Source organism: Neolamprologus multifasciatus, chromosome 12 (genome assembly GCF_963576455.1).
Source record: "Neolamprologus multifasciatus chromosome 12, fNeoMul1.2, whole genome shotgun sequence".
NCBI lineage: Eukaryota > Metazoa > Chordata > Actinopteri > Cichliformes > Cichlidae > Neolamprologus > Neolamprologus multifasciatus.
This window is the reverse complement of record NC_140450.1, coordinates 12,304,897-12,327,960: the sequence shown is the minus strand read 5'-3', so window position 1 is coordinate 12,327,960 and position 23,064 is coordinate 12,304,897. Positions and strand designations below refer to the sequence as shown.

Sequence of the window (23,064 nt, the reverse complement as noted above, 5' to 3'; positions counted from 1 at the left end):
GTGTGTCGGTGTGGATTGCGAAGATTTCTCTGGTTTCTTTAGGGAGTTCTGCACAAGAACTTGATATCAGTTTGGTAGGCTGTGTTTATGTGTTTACTGTCTTTTGGTCTGCAGTACATTTAAACAAATGTTTTATAATAATAATAATATATATATATATATATATATATATATATATATGCCGCCTTTAAAAATTCTATGGTTAGATAAAGGGACCAAAGGAGAGAAATGATAGATAATGACTAGAAATGCTCATTGAATACAAATGAGTATAGAAAGCTTATAATTTGACACAATAAGCAAGATGTATTGTTTTCTTTTCTTCTTTTAGAGTCAGGCCAGGGCTTGCCCGCACGGCAGATGTGGTCTGTTGTTTCTCAGTGCCTCCAGCCAACAAGCTTTAAGCAAACCTACTGTGACATGAATCATGACGTAAACAAACTTTAACTCTGTCTTCACAGACAAACTGATAACAGGCAGGCAGTCAGTCCTCTTTGACTACTGAGAAAATTGTATCCCCCCTTTCTTTCTCTCAGAAAACTGCTCTGAATTTTGATTTATGAGGCGACAGCTTGCATCAGTACTGAATAAGCCGCTTTCAGTATAGGAGATCATCATCTTTCAAGATTATTTTAAAGAGGGGATGTAAATCTGAGTATTTAAACGTGGCTGCATATTCTGTTCCTTTGAAGCTTGCTTTTTTTTTTTAATCAAGCAGTGCTTCGAAGGTTATAAGTTACACAGTGTGTTACAGGATTTATGTTGATTTTGATCAACAGACTGGCACCTTTTTATTGTCCTGGAAATCTTATTATTAATGCAACAAACTGTACATAAGTGTGATTTTCTGTTTTTCCCTTTCTTTCTTGCAATACAAAATCTCCTGATGTTTTATATAAAATGGCATTATATTCCCTCTACTATTTAGTTAATGAGAGGAAAATTCAAACAGAGTCAGATTTGAAATATATATTTGTTGTATATAAAGTGAATAAGAATTGTGATCCTGTTTGTTCTTTTTTTCCCCGTTTTTTTTTTAAGCTTACTCCGCTTTGCATTGCTATCTTACCATAGGAGATTCGCTTTGCCAGACAAAGTGTATGTAAGGCTAGAGATCTCTTCCTTGCAGCTGCAGACGAGCAATTTTGCTTTAAAGTTTCTGCTGTTTTCTGAGATTCATCTTCCTTTCTAATGAGTGTTTACACTGTAGAATTTTTGGATATGTGCTTTGTATACCAGTGTAAACTTGCTGCTTTGCACATCTTCCTCGCTGGCCTTGGATGTCTTTGTGAATTTGATGCATGCTATCTAAAATATCACAACAAAACAGTGGCTTGTAAACTCCTCGTTTATGTTGCCATATGGCTTGGAAACTAACACTTAGTGTTCTGCATGACAACAGGACTGAAAGTATTGTGCATTAAAAAATGTACCTTATTTCAGGAAATTCTTCTTAAATTCGTGATATCTAGCAGATTATTTTATCCGTTCGATTTTATTGAATGAAAACACTACATTTTTGGAAAAAATAAATGTTAACACTACTAACACAAAATGGTATACTATTTGTTTCAATGCAATAAAATGACTTGTCTGGCTAACTGTTAGTTTGTCGGCGTGGTTCCTTTTTTCCATATTTTTTTAATAAACATTTTAACCATAATCAACGTGCCTAGTGTGCTACTATTAAGTCCCCATTACTAGTTATTAGTTTCCTTTAATGTCTGATGATGGTTATGTAGCTAAAAATACTTTTGTCCCTTTAGTATTAAGTAGCACAGGTTCTGGATCGGTTAGCAGTTATTAATTCTAGTTTTTAATTACACTTTTTGTGAAATAAAAACTGATCCAGGGTAAGCTATACTGAGGCGTTCTAATAACGCCACCGGTATGTTGATAGGGCGCCATGGCAACGGTGTACCAGTGGGATATGCTCCGCTGTTTTTTCTGACGTTATCCTGGGGCTAAAATGTCATAGTCTTAGTAGCGTTAGGTGGTGTGTTGTCTGAGTATAAATGTAAGAGCTGAAAAAGTACGATGTCGGATATATTGTGCCGGTGGCTGAACCAGGAGCTCCAGCTGTCAAAGGCTGTAGGTAAGTTTGTCCAACGAACTAGCTGCTAGCTTAATGAAGCTAAAGTTCGGTATAGATGTTGTTATTAGCTCCTGGACGCTAAAAAGACAAAGGGCACGTCCATCTATAAAGTCAACAACCCCAGGGATATTATTTCAAAGTTAATACACAATACTCATCAACACGTTAACTCATTAAGCCAATAGTTTGTCTGGACTGCTCAAAATATATTTCAATTTCAATTTCTTTATTATACCAGTCTTTGTTTGGGTAAATGACTAAATGTTCATCTCTACAGAGCCAAAGACCATTGCCAAAGATTTCGCCAGTGGTTACCTAATGGGGGAAGTTTTGCATAAATATCAGCTGCAAAACGATTTCAATATGTTTATGAAGAAAGAGTAAGTTGCCCCTTTTTTTCTGTCTCTTAGCTACAGGTGCTTAATTCTGCAGTTCGTTTAAGGTGTTCATAATAATTGGAAATCACACCTTTCGTTTTAGCACCTCTGTCTCCAAACTGAATAATTTTACCCGCCTTGAGCCTACTCTCCAATTACTTGGGATCTCCTTCGACATAAACACAGCCCAAGACCTAATTCAGGAGAAGCAGGGGGCTGCCACACGCCTCCTATACCAACTCTATGTCTCACTTGAGAAGAACAGGAAAGCAGAAATTAGTGGGACAATGATGGAAATTATGCAGCCAGCAGGATGTGCAAGCCTGCACAAAAAGGAGCATCAGATCTATTCTGACGTAAGAGGGCTGTTTGTTGAGTTTTGTATGTGGTTATTAGAGGCTTTTTTCCTTTTGAAGCAGGCTTGTTTTGATCGGTAAGAAACATATTTAGATTTTAAAAATGTTTCGCTTTTTACGAATAATGAAAAATGAAATCATGATTTGGGCCCTTAGGTGTATTTTCAAGCATTTTTTCCTTTCACATAGCGACTGCGTCAGGTGGTGAAACGTGATACAGAATTGAAACTTCAGAAAATTTCCCAGCACTATGAGGAGAAATTCCAGCAGTTTGTGGTGACCCCTCCGATCGAGCAGAAGAGACAAGTCAAAGTCCAGGATGAGAAAAGACTGAAGAATATTGACAAGGTGCTGGAAGATTAAATAGAATATTAGCTTACTTAAATTGGTCTATAACTAAAACCCCTTTCCAAATTCTTTCTCATTCTCAGATGGCACACAGTATTTTCCTTTTGTACATTATCTTATATTATGCTATTGCAATAAATAAAGTTTGAGATACTTACTACTCTGAACTGTGTATGTTGCAGTTGCAGGCATTTCATCAGAAGCACAAAGGCATGACTTTTAACCAGACCACTTATATGCAGGTGCCTAAGCCACCTCCATACATTTCACAGCTCAGCCTAAAGAAGAGACAGCAGCAGCAGAAGCGCAAAGAACGGCAAGCACAGGTGTGATAGAGCTAAAAATGCTGTAATAATTTCCTAACCCATAGAGGAAATTTCATTTTTGGTCTGTTGTCTCTTGGGTGTTATTGTGTTTTGTTCACATAGATAGTCCAGTCTGAAATAGCCCAGTTTGAGACAAACAGGAAGACGGTAATTACTGCTGGGTTATCATCAAGGTAAGAGAAAAGGAAAATATTTCATTTACTAAGCATATTTTTAAATGTCTGTTTTAATGGACATTTGTTCCACTCTTAAATCATTGCTACCATATAACTTTTTTTTACATATGTTTTTTTCTTTCTTTCTAATTTTAGTGGTCAGTCCCACATAGATTTTTCCCTTGGTAGCAGCAGTCAGGGCCGTGATTTGCTTGGACGTGGAAATAAGGTGATGTTACAGTCCAGCAACAGATACATACAAGAAATCCGAAAGAGGCTGGAGGAAAATGCTATAGCTTGCAAGGAGAGAGAGAAAAGACAAGACAGATTCCTGGTGGAGCAGCTCAAGGTCCATGAAGCTCAGGAGGTAAAACATCTCGCTGAGAAACATTAATAGCCTTTGTTAGATATATTTAAAAAAATCCAGTGGTTCTCAAATGTTTTTCCATCCCTCCTATTTTCTTTGACCTCAAATAGTCTGTTATTTGACTGTCATTTGTCATTTTAACCCCCAAATCAGCTAATTAGCCTCCTCTTCCCCACCCTTCAGGAGGCACGACGAGAGGAGCAACTGGTGAAGCGACTGACACGTCAGACTCAGCAGGAGCAGCGTTTGGCAACCCAGCTACTTCAGATACGTATGCAGAAGGAGGTCATCCGAGAGAACCGCCTGTTCAGAGAACAGCAGTACCAGCAGCGGAGAGAGAGAGATTTCCAGGAAGCTCTGGACAGGGAGGCGGTGAGATAGGATGATATATGAGGACAGATGTCTCACTGCTGTTGTTTTGTATTAGGCTTGGTCAGTAATAGTATTAATTGTCTAGTAGGGATAAAAATAAGAGGCCAGATTTACACAGGTTGTATTGTATCAATAGAATTTGTTATCTTGAAGAGAAACAGATGGACTTGAGAGGTATAGATAAAGGATATACTAAGAGTGTATGAATCATGTCCATTCAGTGGTCACAGATACACTACAGATGACAGATTTAGTGGAAAACAAATTAGTGATGTTCATGGTTCACTATGGTTTCAGTGTGAAAATATAGCTATTTTAATAGCGTGTAATTATTAGCAGTGGTATAGATTTAAAGGTTAACTGTTATTACTTTATAACATTATAACTTTAATTGTCAACAAATCCCAATAAAAGACAAAAAGCAAATATGATGAAACAGTATGGGGGTGGAGCACTGTGGCACAGACGAATAAACAAAACCAGGCTTTGAATACATGAATACACAACAATGCTAAGTACTTTAATTACTGTTTTTTAATAGTTTTTATGGGATTTGATGACAGTGGCACGAACATAGAGAGTCACTTAACTAAATGTCAAATGTTTTGTATGTTGTCACCATTTTATGCTGGTTTTATCACTTTAATTTAATTTAATTTCTCAGGGAACATCAGAGGAGAATTTTGTGAAAACATTTTTCAAATTCAGTTGTTATTTACAGAAGAAATGTAGAAAATCATATAATTAAATTTACACAGAATCTCTTATAGGGTCTTTTTGTGCCTTTTTGTACACTAGGCAGTAGTAGTGATAAAATTCTCCTTTCTGTTATTTTTTTGTCTTTGTCTTCAGAACTCTTTGTGAATAAAACTTAGTACTAAATTTTATGCAGTAAATGATGAAATGTAATATTTAGCATCTTCCCTAATTTCTTAAAAACACTGGTGATTAGCAGGAACCTTTATACCTTCTCCACTGATTCCCTCTTTCTGACTGGGGTCTCATATAGGCTCTGGCTCAGCAGGCTAAGTTGGATCGTGCAGAAGAGATCAAAAAGGAGCTTGAATTCTGTAACAGGATTGCTGTTGAGAGAGCTCAAAGGAAATATAAGAAGCATTTTGAGAACTGCAGGGGCATTTTGGAGCAGATAATGGACTTGGCCACAAAGGTTGGAGAATATCGACTGCTCAATGGAAAGTACGTAACATAGTTGCTTTGTAAAGATGAAGTATAAATGCAGCAAATGGTGTTTGGTTTCAAAACGGACCTCTTGGTCATTTGATAAATGTGTGAAAATTCAAAAATGTGTTATGTATGTTTTCAGAGTGTACCACTAAATAAGTTGCAGAAATATTTTTACATTGGCAACTTCATGATGTGAATAATTGGACTAAGGGTGAAAAGAGCACGTAGTCTGCTCTATATACAGATTTAATTTGTTTAAATTAGAACACATTTCAAACTCAAAAAAAATTTACTGATTTTTTTTTCTGAAAAAGTAAGTGAAATAATTTGGGCACTTTTTAAAATATAGATTATATTTTATTTTAGTTTCTTTTTACTCAAAAACAATATAGAAAGTATTTTAGGAAAGTACTGACAAACTGAAATCTGACTGAAACTTTGAAGTTGTTTTTAATGTTAATGCTAAAGCACTGCACAGTATGGTGCAAATGCTGATGTGAGTTCAAACCTGTGAAAAAATACCAATATTGGAAACTGTCATTGTACAACTGACCAGTGGTCAAATAAAATCGGGCCATGTAAATGTCCAGACTGTCTTTTCTCATGCTCATCATGCCCCATATTTGCTTTTTTGATCTATCCGTCTACCTGCAATGCTGTATGTATGTTATACTAGGTTTTACATGTCCGATGTCCTGTGTCAGCGCTCCTACTCATGACCAGATTAAGCACTCCCGCAGAGTTTATTTACAGCATTTTCCACCTCAGTGAACATTGATTGACTAAATGAATACATTTAGACAACATTAAGAAACGTATTACGGTTGAATTAAGAGACTGGAGATTGTTCAAATTTATAGTCCATATCCAACCTCAGAATTCAAGCTTTGCCTCCTGTCATTTTCTGCTATGATGTCCAGTCGAATTCCAGAGAAGCTGATGAGAGAGTGGAAGGAATTGCTGTTCAGTGGTCTTCCACTTTACGAGCCAATAAAGGACCACCAGCCAGGGTTTGGGTTCCGTGAACCACTAGACACTATAGAGCTACAGAAGCAGGAGATACTCAACAACCAGGACTATGATGAATACACTGTGAGTTTGAAATATGAATGCAGTGTTTCAAACATATTTTGTATGCACATTTGCCTGCCCTTAGCTAACTTTTGTTGACGAGGTAACTTTATTTAGAATAAAAAGTGGCATGGCGATTGAGCTACATTTTTGACATTGAAAAAGTGTGTATCTAAATTCAAGTACCCAATGCTATCTGAATGCCTAAGGTCCTCTTTGTCTTTGACATACGTTTGTCAGAATATGGTGGGTGAGTGGGGATGGCCAGAGGAAGCTGTGGAAGTGAAATTACCCGTGACCAACAATGATATTCTTGGGTACATTGTCCAACAACTGAGGAACGTTGTTGATCCACCCATCACTGAACCATCGTCATCCCTATTTCCACACTTTATCCTTAAGGCCTGTGTCCTTGGAAAGTTTTGCTCTGGCAAGACCACCTGCCTGTCCAAGATTGCTGAAGGCATGATATAAGAAAAGATATTTACTGCATATACAAACACAAAGTTAATCTCCACTTAAATCTTTACTTATATTATACTTGTATTATAAATGGATATTGGATATAATTGCATGGTTAGTTGTCACTGTATGTATTGTTTCTGCTTCAGCACATGGCATCTACGTCTTATCGACTGATACTTTGATTGAAGAGGCACTGAATGCTCACAAGAACGGAGAGAAGGTTAGTAAAATGAGTACTGTAACTTTAATAGCATCCATTCTTATTATAAATAGACTTTAAAAGATTTTTCACAGCAAACATTTCAGTTATTTCTGCTGTCATTTCAAACAATTATTTTGGACAAAATTAACAGGGCACAGCGCAGCAGCGTGACGAAGACAATGAGCAACCTCTCGCAAACACATCAGTGAAATCTGGTGGGTTACTGAAGGTCTAATGATTTTATTCTATTCTGTTTCTTTGCTTAGTATACAAAGCTGTTATCATCACTTTTTTTTTCATCTTTTTCCAGATCTTGAAAACCAAGAAGAAAATAGAGCTGGTAATGCAACAGTAAGTGCTGTTTGTGTACTGTATGTGTTGTATTTATCATCTTTGAATTTACTTATCATTTTTCTATTTACTTATACTACGTAACAGCCTGTATCCATTTTATAACACCAATCTGCCCGAGGGAAATTGTTTTTGATCTTTGTTGTTAAAAAATACAAATATATATTTGGAAAATCAAATGATTTGGAATTTGGGTAAAAGCTTTTCTTACTTTTCCAGCTTTTGAAGCGAGCCATACAAGGAGCTGCTGTGGAAAAAGAGCTGAGGAAAGGGAACACTATCCCTAATGAGCTGTTAGTGGACATTATAGTAGAGGCAATCAGGTGAGAAATGTTGAGGCCATTGTCTTAATTTTACCAGTTAATGTCACGTTGGTAATAGAAATCCAAATATTCATATACAAAATGAACAACAAATCATGCTCTACATAGTGAAATAATTATTGTGTCTGCATTAGTCAGCTTCCATCTCAGTCAGGTTGGATTCTGGATGGATTCCCATTTGACATCGCTCAGGCACATCTTCTAGAGAAAGCCCTTGGTGGAGCTGTATCCTTAGAAAAGGAAGTTGTAAATAGCAGGAAGAACCTTGCTAAAGATCCCAATCCACCAAAACCTCCACTACCCCCTGCACCTGTGCTGGACCTGGTTTTGCTCCTGGATATCCCTGATGAGCATGCAGTCAGTCGTGGATACACTAAAATGGGTTTGATAAACTCTTAGGAGCTTAATAATGTGTATTAACATTCACCCAAATATTAACTGTTAGGCTGTGTTTACATGAAACAAGTTAGTGTAACTTAGTGTAACGTTTATGTTGTGCAGATCTGGACGATGCTCCTAGAACCTCCCAGCATGCAGACAAGAATGTGTATCTGGCACAGATTGGACACAGGTACAAAAGAAGAAAATAGGGAGCTTAATTCGAAGGAATAACCTTTGTTCTGTGTCTGTTAATATCCAACATGATTTCTTCCCTTCAGGATAACAGCTTTTCAGGATACCTGGCCAAAACTGGAGAAATGGTTTGGCGAAAAGCAAAACATTTTGGTCCGTGTTGATGCAGATGTAGACGTTCAGGAACTTTACAGTAGGGTGGAGTCTATCCTGCATCAAGCTATGTTGAAAACACAGGGAGGTGAGTGGTTGGTGTTTTGTAATTCAGCTCAATTTAGTGAACTTGGATTGTCATCGTCCTTGCCTATGCTTCCAGGATTAGCTACAGTACTTTTATTTATATAGTAAACTAAGTGTTGTAGATCACTTCTTCATAGCATTTACTTTCAAAATTAAAAAACACCTTCAGGTGTAGACCAGCCTACAGCTCTCACTGAAGAAACTATTGAGCCCACAGAGTCCTGCTCCAGCCTTAAAGAGGAAAAGGTCCAAAGTCCCAGAGGTGACTTGCTCAGTATTCTGCTAATTTAAACAATTGTGTGTGTCTTTTCACTGACTTGTTTTAGATCACTTGATATTTTTGACAAATAAGTATTTTAGGGTGGTTTGGCACTAATTTGTGATTATTTGCGTATTTTTTCTTGCTTTCTCAAAAGGGCCCAGTAGGAGTGCATCAGTATCCTCAGTGTGCAGTGTTAGCTGTCAAGGAGCCCCCAAAAACTCACCTAAGTCTAAGTCTTTCTGCCCCCAATCATCTGTCCAGCTCCATGTGAACGAGCCACTTCCTCCAGTATGATACGACCCTGTATACATTTGTTGTCTTCCCTGAAAGATTTAGTTTTGTTAGTTAGCGGATATGACTCCCTGGAGGTAACTATAGGGAGGTTTTATTACACAATTTAGTCCATGAGCAGTTTCAGAGTTAATGAGATTTATTAGATGAAATTCGTTGCTATATATCTTCTGCTGCATTAAAGAATATTTTGTTTGGTTTTGTCTTTTTTTACTCTGTCCTCTCATACTTCCATTTGATCCTATCTAGGAGATCCCAGAGTACTTGTGCTCATACTGGGACACATTGTGCGATTCTTATGTAGACGGTGTAAAGACGGTGATGCAAGAGCTGCGCTTGCAACGCTCTGTTATCAACCATCACCTGTTTAATATCAGGTATTCTGCCAAGCCTTTGTTTAAACCTATAGGTCAGAAATGTTTTACAAATAAAAGATGAATTTTCATTCAAAACAATCATTTATGAAAACTGGTGCTATATTAATTTATTAATGTGCATTCTTTGTTTTTTGCTGTCTGCAGAGAGCATTACAAACATTATTTGGGGCGCCCAGACTTAAAGCAGGAGTTAGTGTCTCAATGGCAGAAGAACTTCAACAGCATACCCGATGATATGAGAGAAGATGAGGATACCAAAGAAGAGCTACATCTGAGATTGGATGTAAGACTTTACAATACAAAACAAATATTCCTAAAATCATTAAATTTGTATTAAAAACCAATGAAATAAATGTAAAATTAAAAAACCCCATATATTTATGATTTAATGATTTGCGGGCATACAGGAGCTACGTGAACGTTTGTGGGACATTACTGACAAGCGTAAGGAGCAGGATGAGCAAGAGAGGGCTTCTCTCATGAGTGATGGTTGGTTGGAGGAGCACATTGTTGTTCTCGTCAACCACCACTCTATACTTACGCAGGTAACATTGTAGTTTTTGTTTTGGCTATGTCTCTTACATAAAAATGTCTCTTAAATATCACCATAATCTTTGATTGTTAATGTTGTGTAGGTGGAGTTTAACCGCTTCCAGGAGACGCTGTGTATTCTCAGGGTCTACTATTTAAGCATGTGTGGACAGATGCTTCCCAAACCACTCTCAATTTTTTTTTATGTTCCTTTAATGGAAAACACAGAAAATAAGGATCAGGATGAGAGGCAAGACGGATATTATTATTAGCCACTCAGACATATTAATACATATTAATTAGTGAAATGATAGAATGCTAAATATTTACACATAATGAGCACAGAAAGTTTTTGTTTCATCAGTAGTGAACCACCAGGATCAAGTTTGTGCAATCTGGATGAAGGAGAGGACAAGAAGAAGTTACATTTGTAAGGGAGAAGCACACTTGCACTAGTTTTCATTGTTTGTTGTTCAGTCATAGAAACACTTCCCTGTTTTGTTTTGTTTTTTTCTTTAGTACTCCACTCACCAGACATCCTGACGCCTCTGGAAGGGTCTCCAAGACAAAAGGCCAAGATCAGCCAGAACCTGTTCAAGTCAGATTTCCCGTCTCTCTTTATGTGCCCTTTATTTTTCACGTACACACACACACACACACACACACACACACACACACACACACACACACACACACACACACATAGACACATCTTGCTAATGTTAATGGATTTTATTTGTACCTTAACTTACATAAAAATGTTGATGTTATTGACCATTTCACTTTTTAAATCTTTTTTTTTTTATAATAGCCACCACACGAAAAACTGATATCTGGCTATGAGGAAGCACTCACAGCTATCAGCAATCTGGTAATGGTCTATGTATATTTCTAAAAAAAATCATGGAGGTATTTTTATGGAAGTATATACTTGATTTCTGAATGGAATGGATTATATATTTCTATAGGTGTCAGGAGAAATTGACCGGTCGGAGATAAAAGACCAGGGCAAGAAACTACCAGAGAAAGAAAAGGAGAAAGCCTCCACAAATGAAAATAAAAACAACAAACAAAAGGAGTCATCCACAAAAGGCATGTCTCATGTAGATTATTAATAAAGTCATAGAGGTGCCCACACAACTTTCACTGTTCATTTTGTTGCTCCAGATCAGTCATCCCCACCACAGACACCCAGCCAGGCGACAGCCGAGGAGAGAAACTCAGAGAAGCCTTATAATCCTAAAGTTAGACAAAAATTGCACAGAGAATATTCAGCTGCAGTAACTCATGAGGGTACACACACACACACACTAAGAGAGGCAGTGGTCTCTCTCTCTGTCTCTTATATCCATCTATTTATGCATTTTGAGTTGTGCACATACATGCAGATGTGTTGATGTATATATGATTGTTGTGTCCCTCTGTTTGTGTGCATGTGCCTGCTTTCTAGAGGATGCGGTAAAGGCCCGCATTGCACTGGTGAAAGCTCATGGTCTGGTGATGGTACAGTCTCTGCAAAGCACAGCAGAAGAGATTTTTGGCAACATGGAGAAGTGGCTACACGAACGCTATCTTGCAGAAATGAAGAGGTATGGTACAGTGTTCAGATCTAGTAACCTGTCAGTGTAATTGCATTATCTAAGCCTCACAATTTGCAAAGGGTATCATCACACTTTTGCCCCTTGATGTAATTTTTATTTATTGTGCGACAAATGATTTTAGTTTGTCATTGCTACCATAATGCTATACATGTATGCCAATAGGTGCTTTTGCCACTAAGATAAATGTTATACTAATGGTCAACTTTTTATACACTATTTTTGAATCAGAGAGATTTTCTGTCATAAATGGCATAAAGTAATTCTTCATATTTTATGAGTCTTTCTTCTTTTCTTTAGCATTGACCAATTAACAGAAGTGATTCACCACCATATAGAGACTGGTGCTAAGTTGAAGAATGAGCTGGTGTTGGTAAGTATTGACTTCTTTATATATATATATATATATATATATATATATATATATATATATATAGATATATATATAGATATATAGATATATAGATATAGATATATAGATATAGATATATATATGTGTGTGTGTGTGTGTATATATATATATGTGTGTGTGTGTGTGTGTGTGTGTGTGTGTGTGTGTGTGTGTGTGTGTGTGTGTGTGTGTGTGTGTGTATGTATATCTATCTATCACATTTTAATAAATTATTCCAGAAGAATCTGACACTTCCATCATATTCCATATTCTATTCATCAGGAGTGTTCTGACTTCTATCTGAATGGAGACTGCCGTGTGGTTGCTAGCCCACGTCCCCCTCCCCGTCCACCTCCTTTGGAGAAACCCGTGAGGTCCACCCCAACCATAGCTCTGCTAGAGTTACTGTACCAGCAGCTATACAGCATTTCTCCATCAGGTGCAAGTTGGAGAGACAAGCTCTGGTGTGGAGCAATTAATTCTACAGTAATGTCTATCAGTTAATCCATTATTTACTTCTCCTCCCTGCTGACTTTAAGGCTTCATATCTACGTCTGGGTTCTTCAGTTTGCTCAAAGATATCACAACTACTAACATGGGCAAAGACACCTTGCCTGAGCCCTGGATGGACAAAAGTGAATCGCAGGTACAGAAACTTTTAGAGTTGAGTAATAATATACGACAGTGTGGTTTAAAGACTGCAAAACATTTCTGCCTCATGTTTTTCTGTCATATTATGCAGATTTTGCAAACAGTGTTATTGTCTGTTCTGTTCCCAGTTGATGGAGATTGTGTCTTCATTGACGGACAGCTATGAGCTGGTAGACTGGCGTCGGTTTCTGCTCAGTGCTGCTCTTCCTTGGCCATTTCCATTGTTAAGTCAGCTGCTGGATGTGCTACAACAGTTCAAGGCAGCAGATACTAGTGACACAGGCTATATAAATGAGGAGAACTACTTGAAAGTAAGTCCATTTGTTGCTTTGTTAACTGTAACATTTTAACAGATTTTTTAGAAATCGAATTAAATCATTCTACTCTAGATAAAGCTACCCTGACACTTTCTATGACCCTTCTTGTTCCGTGATCAGGCCTTGGTTTGAGTTATAATATCACATTTAGACTGTATTATGTATTTGGTAGAGTATAAAATGAAATACTTACCTCCTTAAAAGGAAGTGATTAAGTAGCTTTTCTTGCCTCTTTGTCATCAGACAGAGTTGTGGTTCTCCACTGAAAGTGTCCAGACTGTTCCCGAGGACCCCTCTGAGCCTGTACCTTATGTGCGTCTGGCCAACCTTCGCAAGGTGACTTCCTGTCAAGCCTAAAAGCTTGGTTGGGTTGTTTCACTGCCACAGTGGTAAATTTAGATGGGCGTAGTGCACAAGCAACATAAATGGAAAAATAAAAAACCACACACAAGAAAGTGTAAAAACATCAAAGGTGCTATAGAGCATTTTCCAGCTTTTGAAATGTTACAATAAAAAATGCCATTTTGTTCATTTCCATATTGTAAAAATCATTAACCTACAACACAAAAGGGAGTGGATCCAGTCATTCTGATCATTTTCTAATTCTCCATCATCTTTTTTCAGGTTAAATGAGCTGCAGTTAATAAATGAATTAACTGTAAAATGTGGTCTTTTTTCTTTCCTCAGTTCTTTTTCCACATGTTTGCAGACCACTCCTTCTTTCCCTCTCGATTGGATTATGTGTCCATGCTGAAGTACTTTGCTGCAGACCCCAACCCCACACAGGGCTTCATCCGAGCACTTAGCGTGGTCCTTGGTCAAAAACTCACGCATTCCTCACTGAGCCATCTAGTCAAAGTGAGTATGTAAAAGGAAAAGTATCATGCAAAATCACTGCATTGCATTTCACATCATCATTGTGGGTTGTGTATTCAGTCTATGCCCATCATAGAAGAGAATGCAGACCTCTCCTCCTCTGAACTTGACTACAAGGAAGAAGGGGCTCTCAGTGCATCAAGCATTTTGGGGGATGAGCAGGAAGTGTCGATCCCTGCTCTCCTTTCTGTCATCTGCCACAAAATCACTAAGTTGGAAGACAAAAGCCACGTTCCCTCCGGCAGCCCGAATCAGAAGGAGCACACTGCGGTATAGATGCCTATGAGAGCTCAAACTGAGCATTTAGTAAATTTAATAAATAAAAATTACAACTAAAATAAATGAAGGATTAGATTAATTTGGAAAATGAATAAATGTAGAAAAATAGGTGAGGTCTTATCTCAACAAGGTTTTGTAATTTTTGTAAGTCTTATAAGATCACACACTTGTTACCTTCCAAGCACTATGTTTAGTCTTTTAATGGTACTATGATTGAGGTGCTGTCAAAATAAGATGGACCCCTGAAGAAAATCTCCAGTATAGCAAACTGTCAGTTGTTGTATGTGTGTAATAGCAGAACTGAAGAACAGATGCATTTCCAAGGACAGGATTAGGAGCCATTAGGAGCAATGATAACAAAGCGTATCATGACCATGAGCATAAATAATAACCATAACACTAAGCACTTCTCTAATGATAATACTATTACTGTCTGCTGGCTTGCAGAACCTGGTGGAAGTATTCAGAGAGCTGGGATATGATCCTGAGGACCATGTCCCTTTTTCCATTCTCTCTCAGCATCCTTCTGTTCTGTCGCTGATGGAGAGTTGTACACACCACCAGCTTGTGGTAGGTTTCTACTTACTGACTCACCAGTATTGATCATAGTTTGTTTTTTACTCTGACCCATGGCTTCAGTGAGAGTCCAACATTGCATAATCTTTGTCCTCTCCTACACTGATCAGTCATGCCTACTTATCTACAGTTGTGGTTTACGTGCACTCATCATGAGTTATTTGGAGCTCTTGATGATTTCTTTGAATTGTTCTTTTGCACAGTATACATCTTTAATTACTTAAAAAAAAATGCGGTGCAAATATTTGGATTTTTAAAAAATTATTATTTTCTCTAATCACACAATTTCAAAAGTATGCAAACGGGCATACTCATATACGATATTTGCCTATTTTTCGCTTAGCAAGTTGCACCTTGACCAAATGACCAAATGCTTTTGATTACCATCAACAAGCTTCTGACATAATTCTGGCTGGATATTTGACAACTCTTCTTGGCAGAAACTTCATCCACCCTGGAAAAAGAACACTTTAAAGAAATCATTAAATGCCCAAAACGATGATGGCTGTAAACTCAACTGTATGTTTAAAATAATGTGCAAATGTATTCTCACTGAGTATTCTCTCACTGTCCTTCAGAACATTCATGGAGTGTTACTGGACAGTCAGCATGGAGGAGAGACTAACAGCTCAACACTTTCATAAAGGATAAGATAAAGACATAATTCTGGCCGCACTGTGAAGAACTCTAACTTGGGAAATGCACATGTGGATGCTTTTGAAGTGTTCTAATTATTTTAATGTTTAAAATGCTATGTTAATAGGTGTGCATCCATACACTGGTGTTGTACTACATATTTGAGATGGGAACAATAAAATGGTGGTGGATTGACCTTGCTAAATTTTTTGTCCTGTGATATACTTCAGAAGTTTTCATGACTGAGGTGCTTCTTTTTTAATGAACTCTGTGCATTGTCCAGGATAATTCAGATGTCAAGCCTGACTTGTCCGTCACTTCCTACTGTGGCACCAACAACCCTATCATAGTTCATTCAGGATGTATGTGTTATGGTAGCAGCTTTCCACTTTTTTCATAAACGGAGAAGTATGAATAAATGATATTTCAACAAATAATGTAGATTGTTAGACAATTTGTTTTACTAAAGGCAAAAAACATGTTATTATACCAATACTATGTTCTAATAATAGGACCTCTCTTTGTAAAAGGAAGATTTTGCCAAGCATGAGGCATTTCTTGGTTTTATGGTGATAATTCATTTTGTTCTGCTGATATCTTCTGGAAATTTGTCCATTTGTCTTGATCATTACTCAGTTTAATAAGCTGCCTGGCTCATTAAATTGAACTTTTCCATAAGGAATTGTTTTAGCAGGAAGGTTTTTATTATCTGTTTCTAATGAAGGAGAATAATTTTGTTACCACATAATACAAACAGCACGGGTAATGTATTTTGGACTTTTTTGCTTCTGGCTATCTCAGTCCTTTAGTCTGCCAAGATCCTGTTTGTCTGATTGGTGAGTAATGGGGTGTCCATCCATCCCCTTTCTTCCACAAATCCAATTCAGGCTGAAGCTTTTCCCAGCTGCCACAGAGCAAGACTTTTGGTACACCCTGTACAGGTCATCAGTCTGTCGCAGGGCTAACACATAGAGACATATTCACACCTACAGGCAATTTAAAATTACCAATTAACCTGACTCCATGCATGTCTTTGGACTGTGAGAGGAAGACAGAGTGCTTACACAGAGACAGGGAGAACATACACACTCCATACAGAAAGGCTTCAGGCTGGATTTAAAACCAGGAGAATATAGGAGTATATTATATATAAGTTCATACACTATTAGGTAAACCTTACGTTGATATAAAAACAGTGGCAGCACTGTTTTTTCCAAACAACAAACAAGATTTTTACTGAGCAGGTATTACACAAATTTTAGACAACTTGTTTACATATACAAAAATGACAGGAGACACTGCTGATAAAGTCTCAGGGATCTTAAAAAAAACAAAACAAAAATGTATGCCCATTTAGTCTCTTTTAGACTTTCTTTGAGCATTCTTGAGTTAATGGTACGGTACTGTAAAATAGAAAGTCGTTATAGCTTCTTCTCTCTTTGTCTCAGGGACAACTTTAATGACCTCTCAAACTTCAGGAGGTTCCTGTCCATCCAGTATGAAAGGCTGCTGGAGAGAGCAGGAGATAATAACTTTCCTTCAAGAGGAACACTGTGATATTACTGACCTTGATGCTTGTAACCCCTGTTCCTTCATCCTGGAACACAAACCCAGTACGTCAGGGTTATTGTTATCCATTCAACCTTTACATTACCTCAGTAATATATCATAACAGTATATAGGTACTCTCCCAATAGCTCAATATAAATAAATCAGAGGCTCAAAAGCGTTATGTGACTTTTTATATGGTTTCTTGATTCTCTTCAGGTGTCCATTATATAACTTTCTATCCTGGCACTCTGAAGGGTCAGGATCCATCCAGTATCCTACATTCCAGTGTTCAGTTCCCAACTTTCTGACCACTCAAACATCTGGGCTCAGGCAATGAACCTTTTTTATTCTTTCCTGACTTCTACAATAAAGGTAATATCTGCACATCGTCCCTGAACACTTAGTTGTCAGTAGCACTTTAGAAATACTAATCTTATAATATCTAAGCATCTGATATCAATTATACTTACTCTGTAGTAGTACTTTTAACTTACCTCAATTATCTCTTGATTTACTGAGATTTCTTTGTTATCTAAGATCAAAAACTGTTTTCATTAGCAGACAGTCTAAATACTGTGCTGGTGGGAGGTCTTTTTTTGTCCTTTCACTAATAACCAATTAGGACAGCTTTTAGTGTCCATTCAGTGCTTTGTTGCCTTTTCTCTTTGTTGTCTAGCAGTTAAATTGCATTAATTTAAATTTGATTTTATTTATATGGGACCAAATCACAACAACAGTTGCCTCAAGGCCAATCAGTGGCACCCGTGCTAGTTACAAGTGCCCCTGGGTCCTCTCTCTGCCTTGTGTCCAAACTGAAACAGAGGGCAGAAAAAACACTAAAATCATGACAGGAGGGGAGGAAACAAGGAATATATAAGCAAATTAGAAAGCTGCTTAAGATTGTAGATGAACAAAGCAGAATCTTGGAATTTCACAGTGCAGAGAAGAAAAACAAAACATAATAGTGATCAGAGTACATGGAACAAACATTAGTAATATATGTCCAAAATAATGTAATAAAAAAACCCTTTTACTTTATCTTAAATTTTATGTTTTTCATTGCTGATTTAGGATGGAATTTCTGTATTTTGTACATTTTTACAGCAATTATTATGAAACCAAGCCGAATTTACTACAGGTCACCTGCAGTGATAAAGAAACCAGCAAACATATAATGATTTTAAACACTAAAATTGTAAAACAGAGGGAGTGGAAGTTAAATAATGATTAAAACATTGGAGTAGTTTAATCTCTGAAATCTAAATGTATGTATTTATTTTTCTTTAACTTATTAGAGGTCAAAAGATTAAGCTAGTTTGGACCTTTCTGCCGGCTCATGGTCTGTGAGAGAAAGGATGGACAGCGAGGCAGAAAACAGCAGTCTCTGTGCATGAATCTGTTGTTGACTTTTAAGCAATTGTGAAGTTTAAATCTGGGATGTTTTTGTGTTAGAGCCCCACCTAGTGACGTGAGGTGAAGACTGCACTGAGAGTGAGCCACCTCTAGCAACTCATTAACAGAAATCTTATAACCACGTGTTGTTAAAATTATGTCTTTTAGGAGGTTTCTGCCATCTCATTATTAACATTATTGCTGTGAGGAATACCTGTAACATTTTTCGTTCTCTATTAATAATCATGAAGTTTCTTTTACGTCATAAGAATTGTTTTTGCTACTTTGTTTTTACTCTGGTATATTTTAGAGAGATATTATTATTGGCATTATGAACAATTGGCCATGGCTTGGATACTTATCAGCAAAGAATAGAAGTTTTGTCCTCCTGGGTAAAGGCATCCAAAGTGTAGAACAGCACAAAAAATATAAAGAGCTTTATTAAATTTGCAGCGTTTGATTTGGTGTTGATTAGTTATTTATTTATTAAGCTGCATTACACATTGTTTTTTTCTGTGTTTGTTGAAAAAAATGGTAAAAATAAAGGTAAAAATGAAGCAACACCCACTGGACACTTCATTAACTACACTTTGCTAGTACTGGATTGGACCCCCTTTTGAGACGACTTTAGCTTTGTGGCATGGTGCATTAACCTGCTGGAAGAAGTCATTATAAGGTGGGTGCACTTTAGGCATAAAGGGATAGACGTGGTAAGCAACAATACTCAGATAGGCTGTGGTGCTTGGATGATGCTTAATTTGTTTTAAAGGGCCCAAAATGTACCAAGAAAATATCCCCCACACTGTGACACAACCAGTACCAGTCTGAACTGATGATACAAGGCAGACTGGAACCATGCTTTCATGCTGTTTATACCAAATTCTGACACTACCATCTGAATGCCATTAAGAAATAAAGGTTCATCAGACCAGGCAACTTATTTTAAACCACTTTTCATCCAATTTTGGAGGGCCTGGGTGAATTTCAGCCTCAGTTTCCTGCTGTTACCTGAGAGCAGTGGCAGCTGCTGTGGTCCTCTGATGCTGTGGCCCATTTGCTTCAAGGTTCAGTAGTTAAAACCAAGGTAACTTGGTTGAGCGGTTATATAAAATGAAAAATAGGACCATTGTGCACAATGGTTACTCCTTTAAAGTCTTTTAATTGTGGTACTCTATTTTCTCCCATAGTGATCTTTTGGGTTGGACTTCTTTTTTTTTTAATTTAATGCCATGCTTTGTCCATCAGCCGCCACGGGGGCGCAATTTAATTTTTAGAAGGCACTATTTTTATAATCGACGAATCCAATTGGCTCAACTTCTACAGTTTGATTGGTCAGTCTTGACAGCGTGGGCGTGGTTAGGTGTCAATGTTTTTGTGGCTCGCTCCGTGTATGTAACCGCACCAAGGACTCTGCAATGTGATTTCCTGACATTGATTTGTTTTCGTATCATTTAACACGCCGTCTTCACCGCATGATGTACCAGCTTTCGACGTGGGGGATCACTAGAAGGTGAAAGACGGAAGTAACCGAGGAAAAAGCCGGAATGGCAGGCGCCTTTGGCTTTAAAGGCTGCCAGAAAATTCGAGGACCTCAGATTAGAAATCTGCTTGAGGCGAAGGACTTCTTTCTCTTCGACTGCGACGGGGTCATATGGCACGGAGAGAACGCGATAACGGGCGCCGCGAAGGTGGTGAGCTCGCTGATCCGGCGCGGCAAAAACGTGGTGTTCGTCACCAACAATTGCACCAGGCCGCGGGAGAATTATGTGCACAAGTTCTACCGGCTGGGCTTTACCGACGTGATGCTGGAGCAGATCTTTAGCTCGTCGTACTGCTCGGCTCTCTACCTGAGAGACGTCGTCAAGGTCCCCGGCCAGGTGTTTGTCATCGGCTGCGACGGACTGCGCAGAGAGCTGCAAGAGGCAGGCATCCCCTGCGTGGAGGAGGCGGATGATCCGGACGCCACCATCTACGACTGCGCCCTGGCTCCGGACGTCAAGGCAGTGCTGGTTGGACATGATGACAAACTGACTTTTCTGAAACTGGCCAAAGCCTCCTGCTACCTGAAGGACCCGGAGTGTCTGTTCCTGGCCACGGACAACGACCCCTGGCACCCTCTGTCAGGTGGAAGGATACTACCAGGTATAATGGGGATGAGGTTTAATTAACACATAGTGTTGCTCATTCACGTCACAGTAAGATATTCGTTTTTCTGCCAGACATGGATAGATTGCTAAAATGGCTTAGCGGTCAAGGGACCAGGATGTCAAGAGGTCAGAGGGCCCTAAAACTTACTTATTCTGCAAAAATAGCTGGGCTTGTGCAACCTGCATCACAGGTTTCTTTTCACATGTTCATCAGCATGAATCTGCAGTGTCAGGACAGGTCTGCAGAGAACAAATGGCTAAAACAACAAGAGCTCCGGCTTGTTGCGTTATTGAAACTTTTTTTTTGTTCACTGCACCACTCTTCAGGGGCCCACCACTGCACAGATACACACAGAATGCACCTGGAAGCTTCACTGCAGTATATTTAACCCACAACCCGAGGCACAGCTACCTCCTGCCCTCAGGCTTGTATCAGTTCATCATAACTAGTTTGCAGAGCTTTAACCTCTTAAGCCCCAAGCCTACCTGATCTCCTGCTTTTTGCCCCCGTATCAGGGGGCATTGGGGCTTAAGAGGTTAAGATAAGGTAGTAATTGGGTTACCCAGAGACCATAGGGTAAAAGATGCTGGTTCAACTCAAGCTCAGGGCTCTGGTGCATGTCATCAGTCCTCTCTGCCCTCATTTCCTCCTGATATGTTTAAGAAGCCCAAAAAACATGTGAGAGCAGTTGTCAGTTTAGCTCACTCAGTAATCCATTTTAGATTCCACAAATCTGAAGGGTGATTTTTTTTTTTTTTTTTTTCCCCAAAAACAAGTGGCCCTCTGGAAAATATTTATAGCTTGTACCTACTGACTGAGCAGCTTATATGAGATACACAGAACTATTAATAGCATGCAGCTGGAAATGAAAGTGGTTGGTGGTGATTCAGTCATCTTTACTCCGCCTCTCCCCCTGCAGGTTCTGGCTCCCTCACAGCAGCCTTGGAGGTGGCCTCTGGACGCAAGGCCACTGTGATCGGAAAGCCCAGCCGCTTCATGTTCGAATGCATCTCCAGCCAGTTCAGAGGGGTGGATCCCGCCCAGTGCCTGATGGTCGGGGACCGCCTCGAGACGGACATGCTGTTCGGGTCCAACTGCGGCCTCGACACCATGCTCACTCTCACTGGTGTGTCTCAGATCGAGGAGGCCCAGGAGTACAGGGATAGTGACCAAACCACCAACCACAGCTTGGTGCCCGACTACGTGGTGGACACCATTGCTGATTTCTTACCGGCTTTTGAGGAACTGGACGAACAGAGCAACTGAAGAGTCTGTGATCTCCTGTACAGAGCACAGATTGCTTCAAGTGCAATGTTGAGTCTTTAGTTTCTTAATAAATAACAAGGCGCTGTTTATGTTGTGACCAAGACTGATTTAGGGCAAATCATTTCCATAATCACAGTAATCCAGTGCATACCTCAGTGTTTCTTCAAGTGTTGTGCTCATTTTGTGACTTGACAGTTTCTGTAGCTTTACGTGTTTATAATAATCTATGAATATACTGCAGTTTTGTGTTCACACAGATCATACCGTGTTTGATATTGAGTTTTAAACATCCAGAGGTATTTTTGTAAAGCCATGAATTGTTCTGAATTCATGTGTTTAGAAGCTGGCTGTTTAAAGTTTGTTGCCAAACAGGAGACATGTACTTACTAATGCTGAATTATCTTCAAGTGTGCTTGCCTAGGTGTCACTTCTAATTATAATCACGAGAAGATAAAAAAACTAACAGTGTGAGCTTTTCTCAGCTCTGGTAGAGACTAAGCTGACAATCTGCCAGGCAGACAGGTAAAGTGTTCATTCACTTCCGGCCTTTCTGTCATGTCTGTGCTACTTGTGCCAATATTCATCGGAGTAAACGGCTTACTGAAACTCATAGCTAGAAAGCCAATAATGGTTGCCTATCATACTGCACTGTTGTGAACTTTCAGTGTTATTAATGTTTACTATATAGAGCATGCCAGCAATGGTAACAATAAATACCTTAAATTAATTTTTTCTTGAAAAGAGTGGTGGCCTGTTACTAGAATTCCCTTTATGGTCTGCTTGTTTAGAATCTGCACAATCAAATTCCAACAATAAAATAAGCCAACATTATTTTAATCATTTAAATCCAGCCGTTCACATGAACTCAATGTAATTTCATGCAGCATTGTTGCCTCAACTACCTCACCAGCCTTTTAGCTCCAAAAACCATCAGTTCAAGTGCAGCGAGAGACATGGAAAGTCCGATTTCCTTCTGTATACTAGAGCCTCCTGCTTGGATTTTAGTCAGCAGGTAAAATTAGATAAATTGGATGGAAAAAAAAAAAGATGAGTTGATGATTTTTAAACTAAAATTGATTTAAAAACAAATCTGCCAGGTGAATAAAGACAAACCAA

General features: G+C 38.5%; 2 protein-coding genes across 4 annotated transcripts; both read left to right on the top strand.

Annotated features, from left to right (window-relative positions):
- The first annotated feature begins 837 nt into the window (after positions 1-837).
- On the top strand, positions 838-17,526 carry spef2 (sperm flagellar and cilia associated 2). 3 transcript variants are annotated; one of them, XM_085180211.1, is made up of 41 exons: positions 838-2,095; positions 2,373-2,475; positions 2,576-2,828; positions 3,018-3,176; positions 3,359-3,502; positions 3,605-3,675; positions 3,814-4,024; positions 4,208-4,396; positions 5,406-5,593; positions 6,502-6,673; positions 6,893-7,115; positions 7,264-7,337; positions 7,471-7,534; positions 7,630-7,670; positions 7,890-7,993; positions 8,128-8,375; positions 8,495-8,564; positions 8,653-8,807; positions 8,976-9,068; positions 9,223-9,356; positions 9,609-9,736; positions 9,881-10,019; positions 10,144-10,281; positions 10,372-10,517; positions 10,632-10,697; positions 10,787-10,865; positions 11,079-11,138; positions 11,236-11,359; positions 11,435-11,560; positions 11,718-11,856; positions 12,166-12,238; positions 12,539-12,695; positions 12,796-12,902; positions 13,036-13,218; positions 13,468-13,560; positions 13,912-14,082; positions 14,161-14,312; positions 14,346-14,370; positions 14,827-14,949; positions 15,534-17,204; positions 17,359-17,526. In XM_085180211.1, exons 1-40 carry the CDS (start codon positions 2,038-2,040, stop codon positions 15,597-15,599), a joined length of 5,049 nt encoding a protein of 1,682 aa, XP_085036337.1. In that variant the 5' UTR covers positions 838-2,037; the 3' UTR covers positions 15,600-17,204; positions 17,359-17,526. The 3 variants fall into 3 exon arrangements, with proteins under 3 accessions (XP_085036337.1, XP_085036336.1, XP_085036335.1); XM_085180210.1 differs by having other exon boundaries at positions 10,635-10,697; positions 14,161-14,370; XM_085180209.1 differs by having other exon boundaries at positions 14,161-14,370.
- Positions 17,527-19,789: 2,263 nt separating this feature from the next.
- On the top strand, positions 19,790-23,037 carry pdxp (pyridoxal (pyridoxine, vitamin B6) phosphatase). Its single transcript, XM_085180218.1, has 2 exons — positions 19,790-20,676; positions 21,602-23,037. Exons 1-2 carry the CDS (start codon positions 20,079-20,081, stop codon positions 21,946-21,948), a joined length of 945 nt encoding a protein of 314 aa, XP_085036344.1. The 5' UTR covers positions 19,790-20,078; the 3' UTR covers positions 21,949-23,037.
- The last annotated feature ends 27 nt before the right edge of the window (positions 23,038-23,064 follow it).

Excerpts from the sequence above, each read along its gene's own strand:
- pdxp (XM_085180218.1), top strand. The coding sequence starts at position 20,079 with ATGGCAGGCGCCTTTGGCTTTAAAGGCTGCCAGAAAATTCGAGGACCT. Across the intron at positions 20,677-21,601 it reads AGGTGGAAGGATACTACCAG|GTTCTGGCTCCCTCACAGCA; the intron begins GTATAATGGGGA and ends CTCCCCCTGCAG.
- spef2 (XM_085180209.1), top strand. The coding sequence starts at position 2,038 with ATGTCGGATATATTGTGCCGGTGGCTGAACCAGGAGCTCCAGCTGTCA. Across the intron at positions 3,177-3,358 it reads GACTGAAGAATATTGACAAG|TTGCAGGCATTTCATCAGAA; the intron begins GTGCTGGAAGAT and ends TGTATGTTGCAG. Across the intron at positions 12,903-13,035 it reads TGGACAAAAGTGAATCGCAG|TTGATGGAGATTGTGTCTTC; the intron begins GTACAGAAACTT and ends TTCTGTTCCCAG.